This window comes from Triticum urartu, chromosome 2A (assembly GCF_056163025.1).
Source record: "Triticum urartu cultivar PI428250 chromosome 2A, HENAU_Tu73, whole genome shotgun sequence".
Lineage (NCBI taxonomy): Eukaryota > Viridiplantae > Streptophyta > Magnoliopsida > Poales > Poaceae > Triticum > Triticum urartu.
In genome coordinates this window covers 729,973,832-729,999,234 of record NC_141874.1, presented here as the reverse complement: position 1 = coordinate 729,999,234, position 25,403 = coordinate 729,973,832, and the positions used below count along the sequence as shown (strand labels likewise).

Sequence of the window (25,403 nt, the reverse complement as noted above, 5' to 3'; positions counted from 1 at the left end):
ATCAATAGTTAACGAAGAGCCTACCCATTCGAGAAACGGCAAGTCTTCTGGTGCCCTTCAGAACTTGACCCAGGAAAAGAGCCCACTGTGCCCAGGTGTGTCCTCCCTACATGGATACATTTCGAGGAGAAGAGCCGTCAGAGCATGGGAGAAGCCATAATTAATGGCCAAGGCTCTCAAGTCTCAACCTTAAACCTGGTGCCCATCAGAATCTGTTGTGCATTTTAGGACAAGTAACTGACCTGACAGAAAACGGCATAAAGGGCCCATCACATGATAGCTCCTGAATCAAGTGAACGGACTAATCAGTCTTGTATCAAAGCAAAGAGGGAAACTATGCAGATAACAAAACATGGCCAAAAAAAGTATTTAGGACAATTTAATGTTGAAGTTAAGGCAACCTGCACAATTTCATGGTGTGGAACCCTCGGAAGTGGTTGAACTCTAATAGCCCTTGGCTGACATGACCTTTACTAGAAACGGGAAGAACTGATAAGCAACACTAGTAGAAAAGGAAGCAAAGGTCCAGGCCGGGTCAGCCCATTAGTCCCGGTTCAGTTCAGAACCGGGACCCATGGGGGCATTGGACCCGGTTCGTGAGCCCAGGGTGCCGGCCGGGCCACGTGGGCCATTGGTCCCGGTTTGTCTGGACCTTTTGGTCCCGGTCGGTGGGACGAACCGGAACCAATGGGCCTCGCTCCTGGCCCACCATCATTGGTCCCGGTTGGTGGCATGAACCGGGACTAAAGGGTCCCGGTTGGTGGCATGAACCGGGACTAAAGGCTCCCCTTGAACCGGGACTAAAGGCTCCCCTTTAGTCCCGGTTCATGCCACCAACTGGGACCAATGATGTGCCTATATATACCCCCTCGCGTAAGAGCAGAGCACACTGCTCTGTTTTTTCTGGCCGCCGAGGGGGAGAGGGCTTGGTGGTGCTCTAGCTCACCTCCTATGCACACAAGGTGTTCGATGGAATGCCCGAGCCACACTACTTAAGCTTTCTCCTCTTCAAGCTCGACCTCCAAACTTCATTTTCCTCAATATTTGTCTAGGTTTAGCGGTCCGTCACGCCCCGTCTCCGTCTTCACCGCCGTCGATCACCCGCGCCAAGCTCATCGCCGGCACCACCGTGGTGAGCCTCTTGTTCTTATCTTCTTTCTGAAAGGAAAAATATTCTTACTTGTATGTTTAGATAGATACTTGTATTATTTTCTTACTTTTATTATTGCATCTTATATAGTGCGATGGTTTTGGTATCCGCCCCCGTCAGCCCTCGTCCTGTCTATGATTCGGATGTGGTATATATTATCTTTATAACTATTGGTTCATTTATTGTTTATGAAAATTATGCCGACCAACGTGACATAGATTTTATTTATCTAGGAGGTATGTGAGCCAGAAATTCCAACCACCTCGCCCCTGGCCCATGACCATTAGTCCCGGTTTGTGCCACAAACCGGGACTAAAGGGTTGGTCCTCGTTGCGGTCAGAGTTTAGTCCCACCTCGCCAACCGAAGGACGCTCACACCGGTTTATAAGCTCGTCCCTCTCTGCCTTGTTGAGCTCCTCTTAAAGTGAAAATAGATGCCCCTATATAGGGAATTTGACCTAAATTCATAGTGAATTTCTCTGAAATTCATAGAAATTTATTATGAATTTAGGTTAAATTTTCTCTATAGGCGCATCTATGTTCATTTTTTAGTAAAGTTAATCACAAACTTGTGATTCACACAAATTTTAAAGAATTCAAATTTTAACTATTCAAATTTGAAAACTAATGGCACTAACAGAAAGTTTATAATTTTTCTGAAACTAATGACACTAACAGAAAGTTTATAATTTTGCTGACCTAAAAGCAAAAAGAATTAAAAAATAAAGCAAAAACAAAAGAAAATAAATAATGCAGAAAACAAAACAAAAAAACTAGAAAAAATAAAAATAGCAACAATAAGTATTTTGTTGTAAGTAGAAATAAAATAAAATAAATAAAGCAACAAAGAAAACAAAAGTGTTTTCAAATTTGAAAAATAATGGCATTAACAGAAAGTTTATAATTTTGCTGACCTAAAAGAAAAAATAATTAAAAAATAAAGCAAAAAACAAAAGAAAATAAATAATGCAGAAAATAAAACAAAAAAACTGAAAAAATAAAAATAGCAACAATAAGTATTTTGTTATAAGTAGAAACAAAATAAAATAAATAAAGCAACAAAGAAAACAAAAAAAACAAAAAAGTGTTTTCAAATTTGGAAACTAATGGCACTAACAGAAAGTTTATAATTTTTCTAAAACTAAAAGAAAAAAGAATTAAAAAATAAAGCAAAAAACAAAAGAAAATAAATAATGCAGAAAACAAAACAAAAAAACTGGAAAAAAATAAAAATAGCAACAATAAGTATTTTGTTGTAAGTAGAAACAAAATAAAATAAATAAAGCAACAAAGAAAAAAAAAGTGCCACCTACTGGGCCCCCACGGCCTGAATACGACTAGAAACCCTACCATGGGCCAGGATTCAGGCCCGTAGGAGGCCTAGTAGGCCCACAGGCATACAGCGCACGGTTAGGCCCGAAAGCCTGCAATTGAAAGGAGCTCGAGAGGGAAGGCGCAACAGCGCTTATAAACGAGGGGGGGTCGATATACCCCCTCCCGATAACTTCAACACGAGGGGGGGTCGATATACCCCCTCCCGATAACTTCAACACGTGGGGGGGGGGTCGACATACCCCCTCCTCGATAATATTATTTTCCCATGTACGTATGTCGTTGTTGTCGATATAAACCCCTCCCGATAACTTCAACACGTGGGGGGGGGGTCGATATACCCCCTCCTCGATAATATTATTTTCCCATGTACGTATGTCGTTGTTGTCGATATAAACCCCTCTCGATAACTTCAACACGTGGGGGGGTCGATATACCCCCTCCCGATAACTTCAACACGTGGGGGGGGGGGTCAATATACCCCCTTCCCGATAATATTATTTTCCCATGTACGTATGTCGTTGTTGTCGATATACCCCCTCCCGATAGCTTCAACACGGGGGGGGGTCGATATACCCCCTCCCCGATAACATTATTTTCCCGTGTATGTATGTTGTCGTTGTCGATATTACCCCCTCCTTGAAGCATTCTCGAGGTCACCCCAAACCCTTGAAGCGTTGTCGAGGCCACCCAAAACCCTAGAGAAGTAGCGTCGATGCCACTAATTAATATGATTCCTTACTGTGATTAGCTAGCTAGTTCTACGTTTGCCACTAATATATCTATCTGTCATGTTTGAATAATAATTGCCATTTTGTAAATATTTGTCGAAACTATGGACACCCCCGAGACGAAGCACAAGAAGCGTTGTTGGGGGACATAATCGCACAAGGAAGTGATGTCGTCTGCTCGTTGTTTCTCAACGAGACCGATGGTCTGGAAGGAGAGGGTGAAGAAGCAGCTGTCTATGATTATGATGGCTCCGGTGACCCAATACCGGTGCAAGAAGGAGACCGTGAGGACGGCTCCGGTGACCCAATGACGGTGCAAGAAGGAGACCGTGATATATTAGTTAAGCCTGTGCTGACTAGCTAATTGATGCATTCATTGTTTTGGTATGTACACATATTAATTAACTCTCGTCTTTCTTCTTTTTTCTAGCCCTCCAGATCGAGCACAACTTCGGTAAAGAGACGAGGCCCGAAGAAAAAGTTGAGCTCGGATGAAAGGTTTGAGATCATAGCAATCGCGCGCGACGGCCAACCGATTGAACCCATCCGGACAAAGAACACATTTGTTGCTCAGTGCGGGGTTCTGGTTAGGGACAAGATCCCGATCAGCATCCAGCAATGGTTAAAGCTGGCTAAAGAAGACCCTGAGGTGTCTTATGTCAATGATATGCAGAAAAATGATCTTTGGACTGAGCTGAAGTCAAATTTCACCCTACCGCCAGAGGATGATCCGGAGAAGCCAGTTAAAGAACAATTAATCAAGTCTTTTGCTCTTAAGAAGATGGGAGACCTATTCAGGAGGTGGAAGAAAGACCCGAATAGGTTTGTCGACAAAGAAGAGACACCAGAATTCAAGGGCAAATATGAGAAGATCAGAGATCACTAGCCCGCATTTATGGCCCACAAGACATCGGAAAAGAGTAAGAAGATGTCGGCGACAAACAAGAAAAATGCTGCAAAGAAGAAGCATCACCATCGCACGGGGTCAGGTGGCTACCTCAAAGCCCGACCTAAGTGGGCCAAGGCTGAGAATGATCTGCTTAATAATGGGATCGAACCAGAGACAATGAACTGGCCATACCGTTGTCGGACTTGGTTCTTCGGGGCTGGCGGAACCTTGGACCCTATATCAGGGAAGTGCATTTGGACGGACGAGCAAATGGAAATACCAGTCAAGAGGCTTCATCACTATATCGATGCAGCGCAGCAAGGGACGTTCGTTCCAGACAGAGAGAATGACGAGCTCACAATGGCCCTCGGGAATCCTGAGCACCCTAGACGAACACGAGGCACGCCAAGCTCCATTCCGTGGAAGGCTAGTTTTCCGGACGCAGGCGGTTACAAATGCCAGGAGAGGAGGAAGAAAGTACAACAGACTCAACTGCAGGCACTGCACGCAAGGGTACAAGCGATAGAGGAACGAGAAGCAAATCGTAGCAAACGAACTGCCGAAGCTTCCCCCGAAGCTATCCCGCCATCTCAGCGGAGAAGCAGCGTGGCTTCCATCGAGCTGCTTCAGCCGGAGCATGTCTTGACGGTTCCTGCCAACTATCCCGTGGATGCTATCATGGAATCTCAAAATTGCCACCTTATGACGCAATGGATGAATTTGAAGGTCAAGGCGGTTGTTGGCTCTGTTTATCCTACTGAACCCGACGCAACTTTTCACTGCCGGCCGATTCCAGAAGGATATGCTAGGGTGATGGTGGATGAAATAACGGAGGGATTTGAGGACCTCCAGCTTGACCACCCTACCGGTGAAGGGGAGACTAGGTTGGGTTCTGCTCTAAAGACTTCATGCCTATGGCGGAAGGAGCTCATCAACCTTTCGAACTGGATGCCTCCGCCTCCTCCTCCTCCTCCGGCGAGTCAGGGCACTCTGCCTCCTCCACCGCCTCCTCCTCCGGCGAGTGACGATCAGGGCACTCGGCCGGCTCCTTCTCCGGCGCGTGGCGGCACTCCGCCTCCTTCTCCGCCTACGCCGGCGCGCCCGAGCAGCCAGCAGCCTCCTCCTTCTCTGCCTCGTCAGCAAGGGCGGAAGAGACCCGCCACCGCTCCGGCTGCTCTGGCGCGTCGTAGTCCTTCTCCTCTGCCTAAGCAAGCAAAGAAGACAGCCGCTCCGTCTGCTCTGCCGGCGTCTAGCAGTACAACCAGAGGCGGGAGGAAATACAGATCCGGTCCTTCTCTGAAGACTCCAGAGAAGTTATCATACGAGATGACCCCGGAGGAGAACACGAAGATCGCGCGAACCGAAGTGAAGGACTGGTTTCAAGGGTTGAAAGCACAGAGACATCCACCTCCGAAGGAGAAGGTAGATCCGGTGAAAGCGAAGCGCACTCTGGCTGCCCTGAGAAAACCACCAAAGTCTCCGCCGAAAGGCAACTACGAGCGCATTATTGGAAAGACATTTGTCGAAGCGGAGCGGTCGGGAAGTACTGTCAGTGATCAAAGGATGAAAGAACGACGAGCTGGGAAACAAATTGCCCAGCTCGGCGAACAAGCGAACCAATCGTGCCCCCCGCTCAAGGTGCCTAGCAACATCGTCGCTAATGATCCGAGGATGGTGCCCGGTTATAGCAATCTTGGAGATTACCTGCCCGACGATGTTGTTTATGATTTCTTGGAGGTGGAGGCGGTACACAGATTCGAGTACGGGAAGCCTCTCGTCAATGATGAAAGATCTCTATCAACGATGATGCGAAGATTGCATGATTGGTACATGAAAACCTGCAGAGAGTCTGGGAGGAGGAATACTTTGACGCTGAGAGTTAGAGAGGAGCATGACCTCGTTGGAATTGAACTGTTGAATTATCCATTTGAGGAGTTCTTCCAGTTTTTCAATCAAAGGGCCCTCGATAAAGCAACGGTCACCTGCTACTGTCTGTAAGTACTACTACTTCTGTCATTAAGTCTCTCTATATAGGTCAGCTCTTTCATTGCATGTATTTATAATTATCCTCACTATATTATGCAGATTGAAGATCGCCGAATTGAAGAAAAGACAAGTTGGTGATATTGGGTTCATTAACACAAATCTTATAGATGCAACTAAGGTTAAATTTTATGACGAAGATACCGAGGCCAACTTGCTACGATCGTTCAAAATAAATGAAAACAAAGATATAATACTCTTTCCTTACAACTTCAAGTGAGTGTTACTGTCTTGTGCATATTCGGTTTCCCTTATATATTAGTCCAGGTTATAGTAATGTAATTGATGAGTTATGCATGCGTGCGCAGTTTCCACTATATTTTCCTAGAGATTAAGCTTGAGCAGGGACTAGTAACCGTCTTGACTCGAGACGAAAAGATCCCCAGGAGTATGCGGACATGACTGAAATCCTCGAGAAGTAAGTTAAATCGATCATTATCCACCATATCAGCAACTTTGTTCATTTCTTGATATCAAGTAATTGTTTTCTTTTCTCTGGCAGGGTTTGGAGAAAATTCACCAGAAAAGCTCCGGGACTGCCGAAGAAGCTGCAATTTAGATACCTGAAAGTAAGTACCATTTGGCATTCTCGTAGTGATTCAAGCGCTAGTTTCATCAATACCACTTGGCATGCTTGCTTATCAGTTTGATTGACCTCTATTTCTTGTAAAGTGGTTGTGGCAGGATCAAGGGAATGATTTCTGTGGATACTACGTTTGCGAGTCCATCCGCTACACGACCTGTGAACGGGGGTACACTGAAGAACAATATGAAATGTGTAAGCAATAATATTCACAATTTTATTTTATTACCATCATTTGTGTTGAGTTTCATTTATTCATATATATATTTATTGACCCCCTTATTCAAATTAGATCTTTCGGATGCGGGATGAACTCCTACCACCAGATCGTATGCGAGCAATTCAAGAGGAATTGGCGGCATTCTTCCTTGACCACGTGATCGCTGAAGACGGAGAATACCATGTGGACCCTGTGTTCGTATATAATTAGGAGATTATATTGTAAGAGATCATTATTGTATATATATAGCCGGTAGTGTTGGATAGATATACGAGAACTTGTTGTTCGACCAATCTCTCGGAGAAGGAGAGGTGGTCGATATCACTTCTCTCTATATGCATATGTGTGCATGACAATCTTCTATTTCCTTCGTTTGCTTACTAGCTAGCTAGCGTGTCTAGTCTTCTCTATACGTATGTATAGTACGTGGCGTCGACCAAGCACGGACATAAGAGAGGACACTTCTCTCTATTAATTAACTAGCTAACACAATATTCGTCACCCTGGGTGAGGAATAGTTATTCTTCACCCCCTCTATTTTACCATCAATGCACCGTAATTTTATGTTCCGTAAGTTTTGTCTTATTCCAACGCAAAAAGGACCGTAAGAAGATATATAATCGCCATAAAAAATATTTTATGTTATGTAAAATTACAAACATAAAAATATAGTCTAAAATACACATAAACTGTAAATTTTCTTGTCTTATGACCTATATTTTTATTTTCTTATGTCAAATTTTATGTAATGAATCAATAGGAATGTAACTATTTGAATTCAAAACGTAATTTAATTATGAAATGATCTTAAGATTACCTCGGGTGAAGAATAACTTATCCTGCACCCTGAGTGATGAATAGTAACTATATATATATATAACACCTAAATTAACCCCCCAAAACCCCCAACCCCCCTTTCAAAAAAAACAAAAACCCTAGCCCCTGAAATGCTGACGCGTGGATGCCTATTGATCCCGGTTGGTGCCACCAACCGGGACCAAAGGCCCTCCTGCCTGGGCTCGACGCACTGGCCACGTGGAGGCCCATCTGTCCCGATTCTGGACTGAACCGGATTAAAGGGCTAGGGCATTAGTAACGACCCGGTTCTGGACTGAACCGGACTAAAGGGCTAGGGCATTAGTAACGACCCTTTAGTCCCGGTTCAGGAACCGGGACAAAAGGCCCTTACCAACCGGGGCTAATGGTGATTTATCTACTAGTGCAATCTAGTTTTACTGCCTCTCCAACAATTCGCAGAGCAAGAACCAAACCTTGAAACAGTGCTCGCATAACATGGTCAGGTGCTGATCCAAACTCCACCCTAAGCCCTAAGGCCAGGTGCAGATTGGCGAGCTGCAGCTGCGGCAACCGAATCTTCCTTCTTGGCAATGTAACCACCACAAGGCACAATGGTACTGCCGGGGTTCTTTATGTTGAATCCCTCAAAAAGAAACGAATTTTGGTGTGAATCAACTAGGGATTTGAGAGGGGATTTGAGAGAGGAGTTCACAATACAGAGAACTGGAGCAACTTCATGAGCTGCCGTCCATTCCTTTCCTTATCTCTATCTTCCTTCTTTACACTCTTGTCCTCCTGACATTTATAATTTACACATTAGTACATCATACCAAATACAAATTTACCACTAAACTCAACACTCCCCCTCAAGATGGGGCAAACACATCATATAACCCCATCTTGCTACATAAGCTAGAAAACACTTTTTCAACGAGACCTTTGGTCAAAATATCCGCTAGTTGGTTTGAAGAGCTCACATAATGCATACATATTATTCCTTGGTCAAGTTTCTCTTTGATAAAGTGTTGGTCAATTTCTATGTGCTTTGTTCTACAATGTTGAACCGGGTTATGTGCTATATCTAGCGCAGCCTTATTATCACAATACATCATCAATGGTCTTGCCTGGAATAGACCCAACTCCATCAGTATGATTTTTAGCCATAAGACTTCACATACTCCATGAGCCATAGCTCTGAATTCTGCTTCTGCAGTGGACCTTGCAACAACATTTTGTTTCTTACTACGCCAAGTAACTATGTTTCCTCCAACAAACGTACAGTATCCTGACGTAGACCTTCTATCATCTAATGAACCGGCCCAATCAGCATCAGTATAACATTCTATTTGTAAATTGCCACTTGACTTATACAATAAACCTCGACCTGGGCACCCCTTTAAATACCGAATGATTCGATTTACTGCATCCATGTGGTGAGTTTTAGGACTATGCATAAACTGGCTCGCCACGCTTACGGCAAAAGCTATATCAGGACGAGTATGCGATAAATAGATCAAACGGCCAACAAGTCTCTGATATTGTTCCCGGTCAACAGGTTCCCCTGACTCACTAGTCAATCGGTGGTTTTGTTCAATTGGTGTTAATGCTGGACGACACCCAGACATACCAGTTTCTGACAACAGATCTAGCACATATTTTCTTTGAGATAGATAGATACCTCTTGAGCTTCGTGAGACTTCAATTCCAAGAAAGTACCTCATTTCTCCTAGATCCTTGACTTCGAACTCGTTCCTCAAATGTTGCTTCACTCTTTCAATACCTTGATCATCATCTCCTATAATAACAATATCATCAACATAGACAATTAATATCGTCAATTTTCCACCACATCTTTTATAAAATAAAGTATGGTCGGCATTGCTCTGGCTGAAACCCAATTTCAGCATAGCTTTTCTAAACCGACCGAACCACGCACGAGGAGATTGTTTTAGGCCATACAGTGAACGGCGGAGTTTCAAGACCTTTCCTTCAGTTTGTACCGTGTTGAAACCTGGTGGTATATGCATATAAATTTCCTCCTGAAGGTCTCCATGTAAGAATGCATTTTTTACATCCATCTGAAACAAATTCCATCCAAGATTAGCTGCACAAGATATCAAAGTTCTTACTGTATTCATTTTTGCTACAGGGGCAAATTTTTCCTCATAATCAACACCGCGAGTCTGTGTGTAGCCTTTGGCCACCAACCGAGCTTTATACCTTTCTATTTTACCTTCAGGGTTACACTTAATGCTATAAACCCATTTGCATCCGACTGGTTCCTTGCCCTTCGGCCATTCTACCAATTGCCATGTATTATTCTTTTCTAGAGCATACATTTCCTCCAACATTGCTGCTTTCCATTTAGGATCATTCACTGCATCCTTCCAATCTTTAGGTACTGATATGGAATCCAAGGATGCAATAAAGCTCCTAAAAAAGGAAGTACACCTGTCATACGAAACAAATTTTGCAAGATCATGTTTATATCCAACACAATCCTTCAGACGCGCGGGTACATCTACTTTTCTTTTTTTCTTTCGTAAGGCAATTGGCTCATCATTTATTTGAGTACTAGAGGATGGTATATGGGTTTCAGTACCTTCAACATCACCCTCATCATGGGCCATTTCTTCACTTGTTGGTGCCTCCTCTAGTACTTGTGATTGATTCACAACTTCTTCATCAACTTCCTGAGGTACACCTTCCCCATCTTCTGTTTCCATCTCCTCTTGACCTGAAAGATTTTCATACGCTTCAGATATTAATGTATTATCACCTTCTACATTTGTATTGGTAGTTTCCTCCCCCTCGATTTCATCTTCTGAGCGTATGATATCCCCAATAGGTATTATTACAGTTCCCCTATCATTGCTTTCTCCTATGATATTCTCCCCCTTGTTGCCTGTACCATTGTCATTCCCTTTTAAGGAATAGAATGGTTCTTTTTCGTGAAAGGTAACATCCATACTCACAAAGAATCTCCTTTCAGTAGGCGACCAACACCGATATCCCTTTTTTGTGGAAGAATAGCCCACAAAGATACATTTGACGGCTCTTGGATCAAGTTTTCCTGCTGAACTCCTGTAATCATGAACAAAACAGGTACATCCAAATATTTTTGGTGGCACAATAAATGAGTTAGAGCCATACAAACATTCAATAGGAGTCTTATGGCCCAGAACTCTAGAAGGCATACGGTTTATTAGATAGGCAACAGTTTTGACCGCTTCTCCCCAAAGGAATTTTGGCACATTCATCATAAACATGAGAGCTCGAGCAACTTCCAGTAGATGTCTATTCTTTCTCTCTGCCACCCCATTTTGTTCTGCAGTATTCACACAAGTTGTTTGATGTATAATACCATAAGAAGACAAGAAATTACTAAATTTACCATTGATATATTCGGTACCATTATCGGAGCGTAATATTTTCACATTCATGCCAAACTGGTTACGCACCATATTAAAAAAAATCTTTGAATGCAAGGAGAACTTCAGATTTATGCTTTAGGAGGTACAGCCATGTGCACCTACTAAAACCATCAATGAAGGTCACATAATATCTATCCCCTGTGAGGGCAGTTACAACTGATGGACCCCATACATCCGAATGCACCACATCAAAAGGTATCTTACTTCTCTCATTACTACTAGGATAATTGGTTCTAGTGTGTTTAGCCAGTTCACACACATCACACAAAAGCTTCTCCTTACAATAATTTTTAACTTGAGATGGAAACATGCGACCAAGGGCTTGGAATGACAGATGCCCTAGTCTATAATGCATCAGTAGAAATTCATCAGTGGTCAAGCTATTCATCATACTGAGGGCATATGGAGATGGAGACGAGGCATTGGTAAGGTAGTAGAGGCCGTCGTGCTCAATTCCAGTCCCAAGATTTCTTCTTGTCTTCAGATCCTGAAATGTACATGAGTGAGGGTCGAAGGATGCCTTGCAATTACGTGAGTTTGTAATTGAACTAACTGACAAGAGGTCCACTGGCAAATTAGGGACATGCAAGACTGGGCTTAAGGACAGAGATGGAGTACAATTAACGTTCCCATAACCCATTATCGGAGCTAAGGATCCATCAGCTATGCGTACCCTATCCCTTCCAGAACAAGGGGTATATGATGAAAAGTTCTTAGATGAGCCTGTCATGTGATTTGTGGCCCCTGAATCAATTATCCAAGATGTTAAAAAATTCTTCGTACCTTTCCCAGAATGAGCATCAGATGTAGCTTCAGCAGGGCCTTCTGAAGTATTTGCCATAAGTTTGCCTTTAAATTCTTCAAGTGCTTGGGCTGTTACAGCAGACCGTTCTCCCCCAAATAAAGTAAGATGAGCTCGATCTGGTCTTCTTGCATTACTACCGCCACTAGTGAATCTGTTAAATTGTTTCGGTTGCCATCCAGGAGGATAACCAACTATATCAAAACAACTCTTCTTCAAATGGCCTGGTTTTTTTACAGTGGTCACACACCATCTTAGGCTTTCTCGTGTAGTCGAATCTAGTAGCATTTGCTTGCTCATTTCTTGAAGTACCAGGAGACTGAATTTGCTTAACTGAAGATAGTGCAGCTCTGCTATCAACATTTGTTTGTGAAGATGTGATCTGATTGGCCAGCCGTGTTTCTTCCTCAAGTATACTTGAGATGGCTTGATCCAATGTAGGCCAATCTGCTGTGGCTTGTATGAGTTGGGAACGGAGATTGAACTCTGAGTTCAGACCATCAAGAAAAGTCTGAACCAACAATGGTTCAAACCACTCTCGAAGGAGGGGTACGTCCCTGGGATCATGTGCCTTAAATGGTCTAAAATACTCCAGGTCTCTATAGAGTTTCTTGATTTCTCCCGCAAATTCAGTCACTGTCTTCTGCTCTTGCTTGATCTGCCTCAATTCATGGAAAATCCTACTGACTTGCATCTTGTTCGATTTTCCTGAGAACTGTTTCTCAATGCTTGTCCACACCTCAGCTGCAGACTGAAACCCTTCAACTTGTTCCCTAACAGTCTTCTCCATCGACCCCAACAGCCATACCATAACTCGCTTTTGATTTTGATCCCATTGCTCTTGTGTGACATCCGTTGGTTTTTTTTCATCGTCCTTCAAAAATTTCTGAAGTCCATGTGACTCCAGAATCAATGTGGCGTTCCGAGACCAGCTAAAAAAAATCACCCGGACCAGTTAACCTGACAGGATTGGGTTCTAGGGTCTTCAAAATTTCAGAAGTACTGCTTGTCTTTATTTGTGCCTGCTCCATCAGCTGTGAAATCATACGCTGCATACTTTCACACAATTTCTCAATACCGGAATCCCTACTGGTATCTCCCATGACCACTGAACAATTAGTGTATTTCTGGAAAAAAACGAACAGCTACAATCCTTCACACAGTTCAATCCTCTCTACACGGAGTTACCACAAAGCAGGAAGATTCAATCCACCACAAGCTGCTGGACTAAAAACACTTCTACCTTATTGAGAGAAAAGGCAATACCAGCTGGTCCGTGGCAGTTCCTACTTAGTGCAGCACAGGAACACTTTAGAGTTCAGACCTGTACACCACGACGACGGCAGCGGAGCAGCACAAAGGCAACGTGGAGCGGAACAGCAGGAGGATGCCGCCTGCCAGGAGGACAGCGGCACAAAGGCACTGCGGCGCAGCCGGAAGATGCGGCCCCGCACGAGGACGACGGCAACCTTGGCGAAGTTTGGCTGCCACGCACAAAGGCGAACAGCCGCTTACGACCACGACGAGCAGCAAACTTAATCAGATCAAATCCGGGTCCAGGACCGATTGCTCTGGTGCCATGTTGAATCCCTAAAAAAAACGAATTTTGGTGTGAATCAACTAGGGATTTGAGAGGGGATTTGAGAGAGGAGTTCACAATACAGAGAACTGGAGCAACTTCATGAGCTGCCGTCCATTCCTTTCCTTATCTCTATCTTCCTTCTTTACACTCTTGTCCTCCTGACATTTATAATTTACACATTAGTACATCATACCAAATACAAATTTACCACTAAACTCAACACTTTATCAAGCTACTGGCAATCAGATCTTCTCCCTGCCATGCAAATGCCCAATTAGGTGAAACTTATCGGTCATTCATATGAATATACGATGACCAACATGAACATACCACTATTGGAGGCTCTGATGTCTTTATGAATTCATCATAGCAGTTGCCCACCATGGCCTTGCAGTTCGGATTCTGCATCTAAAACGAGGTCCAAACCATGAACAATGTCAGCAAATACGTTAGTTAACTTGGTACACAATATACTTGCCCCAAAATTCAGAATATGGTCTCGCCTTGATCAAATTGATGGCTCTACGAGTATCAGCTATGCCCAAGTAACTGCACTACCTCTGAATGAGCGCGCATCCAGTCTCGGTCTGACGGCATGTGCAAGCGCATCCCAGTCAAGGGCACCATCTGCTGCGAGCTATAACTGAACTCACATCAGCAACCCATCTAAAACACCATGTAACACAGAGTAGTGGGTGACTGGGTGGGGGAGCACTCGTCTCACCGGCTTGGCTAGCTCTGGATGTCAGACGGTTATCCAAGATGAGGCACAATTTGCACATGCACAGAACAGAGTAAGTTGCACCTGCTGTCCCGTATTCGACCTGGCTGCCTGTCTTCTAGTTCTGAAAATAAGACGGTCGAATATAGTCTTAGTATTCCTGACAGCAAACTTTTTACTTGGCGAGGTTTACAAAGGCGAAATCATGCAGCTGCTACATGCAAACTGGAATGTCCCATTTGAAAAATAGGTACTGTCTAATAGGTACTGTCCCATCTGAACCTCGATCTTGCTCCTCGATTATCCCTTGTAGCTGAGAATGAATTGGTTGCTTTGCGTAATATTATGGCTTCAGTTAACTTGGATTCACAGGTGCACGACACCAGGGTCTGCAGGCGAGAGGGCAAGGCCCTTACCACCAGTTTGGCTTATAATGCAATATGGCACGAGCATCCGCCGGACCCGATGGCGGCTGCTATCTGGAAAAATTATGCGCCAAACAAGTGTCGCATCTTCATGTGGTTGGCTCACAAAGATCGAGTATACACCAATGAGCGTAGGTTGCGTCGCTCAATCGCTTCCTCTGATGCCTGCCCGTTCTGCGGCACCTGCGAGGATATCACTCACCTCCTTCTCCGCTGCTCTACTCTTCGGCTGCTCTGGGACGAGCTCCACACCCTTTATAGGGGGTCGCCGTGCAACATCGCGGATATCTGGCATCAGGCCCCGCGGGACAAAGTTCGTTCCACCGTCCTCATCGCAATCTTCTGGAACACCTGGAAGCGCCGGAACGCCAAGGTCTTTCGACACGAAACCCTTCACATCCATCACATTGCTAGGGTAGCGGCGGACGATCTGAAGCTTTGGTCTCAAAGATGCAAGAATGCCCTGCGAAAGTCGCTGCTCCTAGATTGGGGCGCTATGTTGTCAAGCCTGGCCGAGAGATTGTAACCTTATGTAATCTTCGGCACCCCCCTCCCCCCCCCCCCCCTCTCCTATCTCTCCCACTGTAATTCTCTTCTGTGTAAACTGTTTTATGAAATAATATATGGTTCAGGCCGGCGTAAGCCCGCCGTTGACGCGTCAAAAAAAAAGGGTGAGCAAAGGCTAACAATACTGCATATGAAATTAACAGTTCTTACTACGAAAAAGGAAGCGTATAATTGGTACACGGGAGTGTCATGCAAATTAAATCAATCAATCTAAGGCATTCCCTCATTTCCAAAAAGAAAACTGTTATGTCCTCCGAAGTGAAATGGATTGGTCGGAAGCTAGACTCCAACAGCATCGATAGAGGCTTCATACAACAGCATAGAAGTTGATTTTGCATGCCCTCACCTGTAGACATCTGATGCCGAAACAATTTCACCATAGCAGTTGTCCACCATGGCCTTGCAGTTTAGACTTTGCATCTAAAAGGAGATCCAAACCATGAAAAATGTCAGCAACGTGCGCTAACTAGGTATGCTATATACTTGCCCCAAATTTCAGAATATAATCTTGCCTTGATCGAATCGATGGCTCTACGAGTATCAGGTATGCCCAGGTAACTACACGACCTCTTTATGAGCGCGCATCCAGTCTCCGGTCTGACGGTATGTGCAAGCGCATCCCAGTCAAGGCCACCATCTGCTGCGAGCTACAACTGAATCCACATCAGCAACCTAAAGCACCATGTAACTCAAGAGTAGTGGGTGACTGGAGGGGGGAGAAATCAACTCACCGGCTTGGGTAGCTCTGGATCTCAGACGGTTATCCAAGACAAGGAACAACTTGCCGTCTTCTAGTAGTTCTGAAAATGAGATGGGCGAAAATGTAGTTTTAGTAGTCTTAGTATTCCTGACAGCAAACTTTTTAGTTGACGAGGTTTACAAAAGTGAAATCATGCAGCTGCTACATGCAAACTGGCATGTGCCATTTAAAAGTAGTTGTTGTCTAATATTAGGGAGAACAAAAGCTAACAATACTGCAAATGAAATTAACAGATCTGATTACGAAAAAAAGAAGCCATGTAATAGTTACATGTGCAAATGCAGAAGCATGGGAATGTACTAAATGTGTGCAATGCAAATTAAATCAAGGAATCATGTGGCTTCATATACTTGAGGATGAATTGAGGAGCAGAAGTTGATTTTGCGTGCCCTCACCTGCGGATGCCGACTTGAAATACATCTGTGACCCTCATGCAGTTTGTTGTACAACGCCTTCGATAGCCTGCTCTGCAATTGACACGAGTAAATCATGAGATTTCAGAAACTAGCTAGGGTGTCAAAAGTGAGTGTTACTTACCTCAACAGATAAACAAGGGTTTGATTCTTTTAATTTCTCAGCATGCTCTGTTGTGCATTTTAGTACAAGTAACCGACCTGACAGAGGACAACATATGGATCTCCATCACATGATAGCACACTTGTGCTTCCATCCATGAATGCCCCGCCAGCAAAACTGATCTAATTCAAGTGAGCGGTCTAATTAGTCTTGTATCAAAGCAAAAAAGGAAACTATGCACATAACAAAACATAGCAAAAAAAAAAGTCTTTGGGACAATTGAATGTTAAACGGAAGGCAACCTGCACAATATCATGCCGTGGAACCTTCGGAAGTGGTTGAGCTCAAACCTACATGTGGAAAGTATAAGACTGTCACTTGCAATTGGATGCATAATTTCTTAGAAGAGCCAAGAACTGATAAGCAGCCTATTTTTACTGCCTTTCCAACAATTTGCTAGATTCAAAAAAATGAGTGTTTCGTACCTGAACAGATAAACAAGGGTTTGCTTCTTTAAATTTCTCGGCTTGCTCTTTTATCTCACGACTGCAGCCATCTACGTTTAGTACCAGCAGTGAAGCGGGGAGGTCCTCCTTGGACGGCAGTGACTGGATTTCATTACAGTTTCTGATCGAAAATACCTCGAGAGAAGAAAGGCCATATAGCCGAGGGAGAGACCGCAGTCTGCAGCCTGCAAAATATAGACTTTGGAGGGAGGTGAGAAGATTAAGCGCTTGCTCTTGCTCTTCCGTGATAGTTTCAGTCACCTGATCATTACAGAACCTTAATGTGTGAAGAGTAGCAGCAAGGCGTCTGCAAATGGGAGCAATAAGCACTGCCGAGATGCCCTCTACCTCCATTTCTTCCAGTTGGAATGAACCTGGGTGCAAAGATTTGCTCATTGCCACCTCTGGGATCAGACCTGCTGCTGCAGAGATACTTTCTTCGTCCAAAGACTTGTCATGGGCTGCCAATTCCTCGACGACGACTGGATTGAACCATTCTGCAGAGAACATTCTACGGCAACCTGTGGCAGCTAGTTTTCTCAGGGACTTCATCTTTTGGAGGTCTGATATTGACAATGAGACGTGTGGTAACTTAGTAATTTTTATAGCCTCTACTTTATCCATATTTTCGAAGGCCAAAGCACCTTTATAATTTTGAGCAGACAAACGCTTTCCATCATACATCAAACCTCTGTAATACCCTTCGTTCACCGAAAAGTATGTTAGTGTAGAAGTATGAGGCAGAGGGGGCAACTGAGACAACTTTGGGCAGTTAGAAATATAAAGTTGACAAAGTTTGGTACAGCACTCCAAGAAGGAAAACGAGGACAGAAGGGGGCAATATTTGCATACAATGCTTTCAAGCCTTGAAAACAAAGGGCTGTTGGGTCCCCCAACCCATTCCTCAAGTTCTCGCATTTTCACAATGATAACTGTCTTCAGGTGCATAAAACTTCTCTCTGTAAGACCACCAAATCCAGGCCCAAACACACGCATCCCAGCAATATTATTCAGTTTGAGGTTGGTGAGGTGTGGTAACTGTTCAAAAGGTGGAAGAGTGTCCCAAGATATACCCTTCAGATGTAGAGACTCCAGCCTTTTTATGCTAATGTCACTGCACAACCAGCTAGGACCAACGGCAAAACCATAATTTTTAATGCCAAGCTCTCTAAGATTTGGGGGTGGTTGAAGACCCTCGAGAATATCACCATCTGTAATATGTTGCCCTGCACCCCAAACTAATGCCAATTCTTTCAGATTTCTTTTATCCTTCAATTTAGCATCATTAGCTTCTTTTTTAGATGCCACGGTTTCAAGATTGCATATAGCAAGCTGTCCAAGCCCTGTCAATTCCCCCAGCTGGCTCAATTCAAATCCAACATTTTCCTTCTTAACATGAAATTCTCTTAGCTCTTGTAACCACTTCATCTTTCCGATCTCAGGGATGCTGGAATGGAATTCTTTGGAAGAATAAATATGGTGTAAACTCACGAGGCGGCTAATGCTTTTAGGGAAAAAATTTATAATAATGTGCCAACTATAGACGTCCAAGAATTTCAAGTGGTAAAATCTTGGTAATGTTCTAGGTGAACGATGATAATACATCCCATGAGGTTGCGTGAGTTTAAGGTATTGGAGGTGGATAAGATTTGAAAAGCTCTTTGGCAAATCTTCTGGTAAGCTAGGTATAAATAGAACACGGAGACTCTTTATACATTCAAATGCATCTTGCAGAGCCTTACATATTTTTGAATCATGTCCAAAAATCATCAAAGTACGCAGATTTCCAAAGTCTATTACACTCTTCAATTTACCTATTTCTTCTCCAAAACTTTCAACATATTTATCATCTACGGTGATTGATAAGTGCCGAATAGATTGTGGGATGTCATTGACTCTGAAACTTAAACTACTTATATTCAGACACTCTTGTGATGAAACATTCCGAGACAGTTCATGCAATAAATCATGCATCACATAGTAGTCACCATCCCAATCACGGTTTTTTATGAGAAAACCATTTTCCACTAGTTCGTCTAAGTAATTCTTATCAGTTTGGCTATTCGAGTCTACAATACCCATTGCGATCCAGAAATTAGTATTTTTTTCTAAATCATAAAACTTGTAATCTTCTGGGAAGAGGGCATAATAGAAAAAGCATTTCTGTAGATGGAAAGGAAGGTAATTATAGCTGATTTGCAGAGATGGCAAAATATCATCATCATATTTTGCACTGTGCCATTCATTATTTTCAAGAATTCCCATCCAACATTCCCAAGAGATATTTTTCTTCAACAACCGACCAACTGTATTTGCTGCCAGCGGTGAACCCTTCAGTTTCTTTGCAATATCTCTTGCAACATTAACTAAGTCATCATCATAAAGCCTAGGTTTGTTTTGACCAAATATACATGCTTCGAACAGTGCAAAGAATTCATCAGGCTTTAAACCATGCAGTTCAACTGGATCAGTTGTTTTGACCATCTGTGCTACAGATGGCAATCGAGTTGTGACAAGAACCATGCTGCCCTTGGTTTCCCCCATTGTGAATGGGGCTAATAGGTTTCCCCAATCGCGCTCACTCTTGCATGTCCACACATCATCCAACACAATTAAGAACCTTTTGGAGTCCAGTTTCTCTGCAATGGCTCTTTGAAGTTGGTCTAAGTTTGTTGTTTCATATGTGCTGGCATTAATTCCAGATATGCAGCCAAGTATCTCGCGTGTGAGCCTAATCACATCAAAATTAGTTGAGACACATACCCAGACCCTGACAGGGAAGTGCCCCTTGATCTTTTCATCATTATACAGGTGCTGTGTGAAGGTGGTCTTTCCGATGCCCCCAGGGCCAACGAAAGGCAGGACAGAGAGGATTTTATCACGGTGTGTGCCACTGGTGAGTGCATTTACAGTTTGCTCAAAAATGTCATTCCTTCCATACAGTTTTCTGTGTTGTGGAACTATTGAACCAGTGGGAGGCCTTTCAATGGTGACATGTGTGCTTAATGGAGTGCTGTTGTGGTTTGCAGTTTTGAGCAGGTCAGAGACAAGTATGCATATGGAGTTCATCTCCTCTATTACGGACTTGATTTTCTTGGACATGGCTACTCTGTTGAATGGAAACTTAATATCAACATCGCCATCATCATTACTAGCACCAGGCATGTCTTCACTACTGGTAGCAGCAGCAACAACAACTGCTGGAGGAGGATCATCACCTTGAGTGCGCGGTGATGAGAAGCACGGGAGGCAGTTACCGAGGGTGTAGCGAGAAACATGGCTGCTGCCGCCCACCTCCGCAGCAGCAACTGCAGGAGGAGGACCATCAGCTAGAGTGCGCGGAGATGAAAAGCACGGAAGGCAGTTGCCGAGGGTGTAGCGAGCAACATGGCGTCCATGGACCGAATGGCCCTGGATGCCGCCGCCCACCTCCGCAGCAGCCTCCTTGGTGCCATCGACCTCGTCCTGGATGGATGCATCACCAAGTATTTTAGACAACGGTGTCTAGATCTCTACATCACGGATTCTATTATTGTTCTGGCACCTCGATCTCTACATAGCAACTCACCTGGATCATGAAGTAGTGGAGCTCATCGAGCACGTCTTCAGCCTCGTCGGCCTTTTTGCTCAGCGTCCCCAGCAGTCCGCGCAGGCCAGGATCGTCGCCCACGTCCCTGCCCACGGATGCGGACAGCAGCCCCTGTGTGTACTGCAGCTGGTTCTTGGCGGTCAGGAAGTTGCTGCCGAGCTCAGAGCTGGCCATGTAGGTGGACACCAGCGGGTCGAACAGCTTGGTGAGCACCTTACCGACGAGCCAGTTGGCCGCGCCGACGGCCATCTTCATCTCCATGGCAGTCGCTCAGCGGGGTCCTCCGTTGACTGAAATTAATCTCTTTGGGTTAGTGGGAGCTGGTGGTGGTGGTAGTGTTTGCAAAGAAGACTTGGCCTAGGTGGGTCGTTTTATGTCTGCAGGATCCAATATCTCGACCTTGGAAAGCTCCAATACATACAATATAAAACGGTTAAAGACATACTGGTGCACCTGCTCCAGGAGGAAGCATCCAATGAAGCGAGTAAATTATGTGAGCCAACGCGCTTCGCTCTGAATCCAACCACTCTTGCTTCATTGCGTACACACACATGCTCTGTGATTAAGTTATGGCAAGAAATGTAGAAATAGTACACACCCTCATACGGTAGCAAATTAGGAGTAGGAGGCGATTTTGTGAACAGAAATGTAGAAATAGTACACACCCTCATGCTCATAGGGTCCTAGCTAGCTATGGTTCCTCGTGGGCAGGGGCGGAGCTTCGTTGGGGCCGCCCACGAATCTTGTGATTATTTTTTATACCTATGCTTTGCTTCCTAGCCCACTCAGCCTAGTTATGATCGATCCAAGAAGTCTCGAGGGTCGAGGTTTGGCATGAGCGCACATAGTAGGAGCAGCAGCTGCCGGTCGGCTATGCCGCACCTGCAACTCGCGCAGCTCAAATCTCGCGTGGAGAGCCAGCGCCCATCCCCTTCTAGGCTCCCAAGTTCTACCTTTGGCCCTTTCCCGGCGGCACAGATCGCACAGCCTCCTCGCCGCTAAATATGCGCTTCCTGCTGCCTGCTCCACGGCTCCGCTCGCCTTCTCGCGACCTCATCATGGCGGCATCCTCCCTTTGGCCCTTCTTTCCAGGCTCCGGTCTCCACACCGGCCAGTTCTGACCTCGGCCGTCCGGATGCTGCCGCTGTGCCGCCCAGATGCCTCCGACCCTTGCCTCCTCAGACCACTGCAGTACACCATGCTACCAACCAACTAGGTTCGCCGGTCTGCTGTCGAGTACCAGACGCCGAGTAGAACTCAACTCTATGTTCACCTCCTGATGACGCTGCTGCTAGGTACTTCCTCCATTCCAAATTACTTGTCGTGCACGACGAGTAATTTGGAACGGAGGGAGTAGTTTCTAATTATTTCTAGAGCAGCGTGCTTTTGTTATGAATTGAGCAGCATTAATGCATTTTATTATTAATTCATATGTAGAATTGCACGATAAAGAGATATTTTCCTTTGTGCCTGACGCGTAATATTTTTTAATAAGTGCATTTTAGTGTAGGAAGATCATTGAAACAATGCATAATAAGGTAGAAGATGAGTCTCTTAGTAGTAACTTGTTTGCTAACATACAGGGTGAAAATTGAAACAGAACAAAAGGGACCAACTAGTGACTAATGCCTACAAAAATTCGGCTCTTCCTTAGCTTGGCCCGCCTAGCTTTTTCTTCCAAGCTCCGCCACTGCCACTGAATGTCCCGTCAGCAAAAATGACCTGATTCAGGTGAACTAATCGTTCTTGTATCAAAGCAAAAAAGAAACACTATGCAGATAGCGATAACATAGCACCAGTTAGAGCAAAATAGTAAATACATGGAATAAACTACCCTCAAATATATTATTCAAAAAATAGCTTAAACAGTAAGCACATATTTATAGAGGGTATACAAACACACCTCTGAAGCATAACCCGGAGTTTCCCCAGCGGTTGGCTTAATAAATGATCCTACTGGGCAGGTTTGTTGAACAACTTCACAAAATGCAATGAGCCTCTCCCTGTTGCCAAGCTCTACCGCCTGCGAGTAAATAAAACAAACAATATTGTTATTTCCTTTGTCTTAAAAATTTCGTGACACGGTAATAATACTGACAGGCACAGAGTCAAATGATTTAAAGAGACCGCTTGACCTTCTGTCAAGATCAAACTTTGAATTAGATGGTTTCTGCAGCCACGCGTTCTCCACAAAATTAATACATTGGAAGAGCGGCACCATTTCATCAGTCTCTTATTCTACTCTATTAATAATGTTTATTTTCTGAAATCTGTTTCCCTGCATTAGCTTTCAGAATATGTGACACAGTGCAGTAGCTATGCTGATTTAGCCAAAAATCGATTTAATGCTAAAGCGTTTTCAGACTGTCGTGTTCCTAGCGAATTAATACGAAATATTCGCAGTTAGGATTTTGCATCCGAAGTGAGACCCAAATTATGAACAATGTCAGCACATACTACACACATGGGTTAAGTATAGATGTGGAATACTCTGCCTCCCCACCCCAGATACATGGTGTACATTTAATCTTGCCTTGATCAAATCGAAGGCTCTACGGATATCGTCTATGCCGAGGCTCTTGCTCCACGAGTACCCACAGGACCTCTGTATGAGCGCGCACCCTGTCTCCGGTCTGACGGCATGTGCAAGCGCATCCCAGTCGAGGCCACCATCTGCTGCAAGCTACAGTACAACTGAATTTACATCAGCAACCTATCCAGGGGCAATGTAACACACCAGAGTAGCAGAGGCAAAAAAGTACAGAGTAGCAGATGACTGGACTCCAAGGAATCGGCTTCCTTGTACAGAGTAGCAGAGTACCGGTTGTCTGTCATCAGCTCTCTCGGTCCAGCAGAAACAAAGAGTAGAATATAAGAGCTGAGTTCAGAGTTCAGTTCAGCAACCGAGCGGGGTGGGGGAATGGGGACAAACCTCCGCGGCCTCGGCGCCGACGACGTGGGCGAAGACGGACTCGAGCGCCTCCCGGCCGCCGGCGTCGTCGTGGCCGTACCCCGTCGATCCACCGAAGTGCTGCAGTTCACATACAGGTAACCGCGCCATGCGTCAGCGAGCAGGAGCAGAAGGCAAAGGGGGTAGTATGCGGAGTGGAAGTACGAGGGGTTACGTGGGGTGCGACGCGGGCGGCGCGGGAGGCGGCGGAGACGCGGGAGGAGTTGAGGGCGAGGGCTTAGTCCACCTCCCGGAACACCGCCTGCAGCGACTCGCCGCGCGGGCCACCTCCGCGTGGAACGCGCACGCGCGCGGCCGCACAGTCCGCCTGACGCGAGGCCGCCGCGCGAAGGGGGAGGAGGTCAGGGTGGTGGTGGCTGCAGCCGTCGACAGCTTCGGATGTCAAACTCAAAGTTTTATCCTTCCTCGGTTAGATCGCACAGGTGAAACAAACAACTTGGCATTCAGTTTATCGTAACACCTTTGGCATCCTGTGCATTCGCACCACTGAACTGTAACTGGGCTATGATTCTGTTGTCGTTGCAGGAGCAGCCGGTGAAGAAGCTTGTGCCGGAGGAGGCGGGCGGCGAAACTAATCATAGTGACAAGAATAGACAGAGGTAATTATCTTTGACCAGGAAAATCAAGTAGTTCATGACCAGAAACTGACTCGTTACAAGAAGACTGGCTTCATGAATGTTATTAAACCAGGATACAATAATCTTCATAAAAAGTACAATTCTTTTTCTGTGAATGTTTATGAGCAGACTCTACAAACTGATTTGGGCCATTAAGTGACAAAATTGAAACATAACATAAAAAAATCACACTAACACTTTAGCAACATGGATTCATTGTACACAAAAGAATCCCCCAAAGTAAAGTGCTGTGCTGTGACAGTCATCTATCTCTTCTTGAATTGGCAAACTCATACAACAGGTACATCGGTTTGAAAGCATTTCTAACTAATCCATTCAGTTCAAACCGGTATCCTAATGGCTAATGCACTAGCAATTCGGTGGCAGAAGCTATCCAGTATATATGGACGATGCTCTGGCTTGAAGTTACCCTGCTAATCAATCAGTACAAGCCTGCTGAACTCCTCACAAACTTTAAATTATCTCTGCTGATTTTAGATCACTCATCGATTCAACCAAAACATTTTGTGAGCATGATGGTCCCTGCATCAAGGAAATCCTTATGTCAGTCAGTTAACTAGCTAGCACCGTGTCAGATCTGACAGCATCAGAGCATCAGTAACAAGCAAATTATGAAGATTACCTGATGATTCCCATCAATCAACACACACACTAATAGATAGTTAAGGAAGAGCCTACCCATTCGAGAAATGGGAAGTCTTCTGGTAACAAACGGCTATATGACATTCGGAACTTCACCCAGGACAAGGGCCCACTGTCTCCTGTGTGTTCCTCCTTGCATCGATACATTTCAAGGAGAAGAGCTGTCAGTGCATTGGAGAAGGCATACTTGATGGCCCAAGCTCTCAAGTCTCAACCTTAAACCTGGTGCCGATCAGAGACTGTTGTGCATTTTAGTACAAGTAACTGACCTGACAGAGGAGCAGCATTTTGATCTCTTAAGGGCCCATCACATGATATCGCGCTTGTGCTTCCATCCATGAATGTCCCGTCAGCGAAATTGACCTAATTCAAGTGAATGAACTAATCAATCTCATCAAAACAAAAAAGGGAAAATATGAAGATAATAAAACATAGCAAAAATAATATTTTGCACGAAATGTTAAAAGTTAAGGTAACCTGCATATTATCATGGTGTGGAACCCT

The 25,403-nt window shown here is 44.6% G+C and overlaps 2 protein-coding genes and 3 long non-coding RNA genes across 8 annotated transcripts; 1 reads left to right on the top strand and 4 right to left on the bottom strand.

Annotated features, from left to right (window-relative positions):
* The first annotated feature begins 1,017 nt into the window (after nt 1–1,017).
* Nucleotides 1,018–7,345, top strand: LOC147987290 (uncharacterized). Its single transcript, XM_087545209.1, has 6 exons — nt 1,018–6,096; nt 6,188–6,361; nt 6,454–6,563; nt 6,648–6,714; nt 6,818–6,923; nt 7,021–7,345. Exons 1-3 carry the CDS (start codon nt 4,109–4,111, stop codon nt 6,545–6,547), a joined length of 2,256 nt encoding a protein of 751 aa, XP_087401335.1. The 5' UTR covers nt 1,018–4,108; the 3' UTR covers nt 6,548–6,563; nt 6,648–6,714; nt 6,818–6,923; nt 7,021–7,345.
* Nucleotides 7,346–13,084: 5,739 nt separating this feature from the next.
* On the bottom strand, nt 13,085–14,196 carry LOC125541613 (uncharacterized). Its single transcript, XR_015617617.1, has 4 exons — nt 14,123–14,196; nt 13,895–13,972; nt 13,645–13,722; nt 13,085–13,572 (listed from the first exon to the last, which is right to left on the bottom strand). It is a non-coding gene; the product is annotated as an uncharacterized LOC125541613 (long non-coding RNA).
* Nucleotides 14,197–15,676: 1,480 nt separating this feature from the next.
* LOC125530105 (putative disease resistance protein RGA4) lies at nt 15,677–21,013 on the bottom strand. 4 transcript variants are annotated; one of them, XR_015617616.1, is made up of 8 exons: nt 20,628–21,013; nt 17,039–20,524; nt 16,856–16,903; nt 16,652–16,735; nt 16,433–16,504; nt 16,009–16,077; nt 15,790–15,930; nt 15,677–15,697 (listed from the first exon to the last, which is right to left on the bottom strand). XR_015617616.1 is itself a non-coding variant. In XM_048694496.2 (4 exons), exons 1-3 carry the CDS (start codon nt 20,907–20,909, stop codon nt 16,898–16,900), a joined length of 3,774 nt encoding a protein of 1,257 aa, XP_048550453.1. In that variant the 5' UTR covers nt 20,910–21,013; the 3' UTR covers nt 16,577–16,735; nt 16,856–16,897. The 4 variants fall into 4 exon arrangements, 2 of the variants coding, with proteins under 2 accessions (XP_048550453.1, XP_048550457.1); XR_015617615.1 differs by having other exon boundaries at nt 15,790–15,924; XM_048694496.2 differs by lacking the exons at nt 15,677–15,697; nt 15,790–15,930; nt 16,009–16,077; nt 16,433–16,504 and having other exon boundaries at nt 16,577–16,735.
* A 1,853-nt stretch (nt 21,014–22,866) lies between these two features.
* Nucleotides 22,867–24,036, bottom strand: LOC147987289 (uncharacterized). Its single transcript, XR_015617618.1, has 3 exons — nt 23,774–24,036; nt 23,411–23,679; nt 22,867–23,331 (listed from the first exon to the last, which is right to left on the bottom strand). It is a non-coding gene; the product is annotated as an uncharacterized LOC147987289 (long non-coding RNA).
* A 398-nt stretch (nt 24,037–24,434) lies between these two features.
* Nucleotides 24,435–25,262, bottom strand: LOC125540156 (uncharacterized). The gene is made up of 3 exons (XR_007297223.2): nt 25,169–25,262; nt 24,880–25,031; nt 24,435–24,779 (listed from the first exon to the last, which is right to left on the bottom strand). It is a non-coding gene; the product is annotated as an uncharacterized LOC125540156 (long non-coding RNA).
* Nucleotides 25,263–25,403: the final 141 nt, after the last annotated feature.

Coding starts and splice junctions, on each gene's coding strand:
- LOC147987290 (XM_087545209.1), top strand. CDS start 4,109: ATGGCCCACAAGACATCGGAAAAGAGTAAGAAGATGTCGGCGACAAAC. Junction 6,097..6,187: donor ACGGTCACCTGCTACTGTCT/GTAAGTACTACT, acceptor TATATTATGCAG/ATTGAAGATCGCCGAATTGA. Junction 6,362..6,453: donor CTCTTTCCTTACAACTTCAA/GTGAGTGTTACT, acceptor ATGCGTGCGCAG/TTTCCACTATATTTTCCTAG.
- LOC125530105 (XM_048694496.2), bottom strand. CDS start 20,909: ATGGAGATGAAGATGGCCGTCGGCGCGGCCAACTGGCTCGTCGGTAAG. Junction 20,525..20,627: donor TCCACTACTTCATGATCCAG/GTGAGTTGCTAT, acceptor GCATCCATCCAG/GACGAGGTCGATGGCACCAA.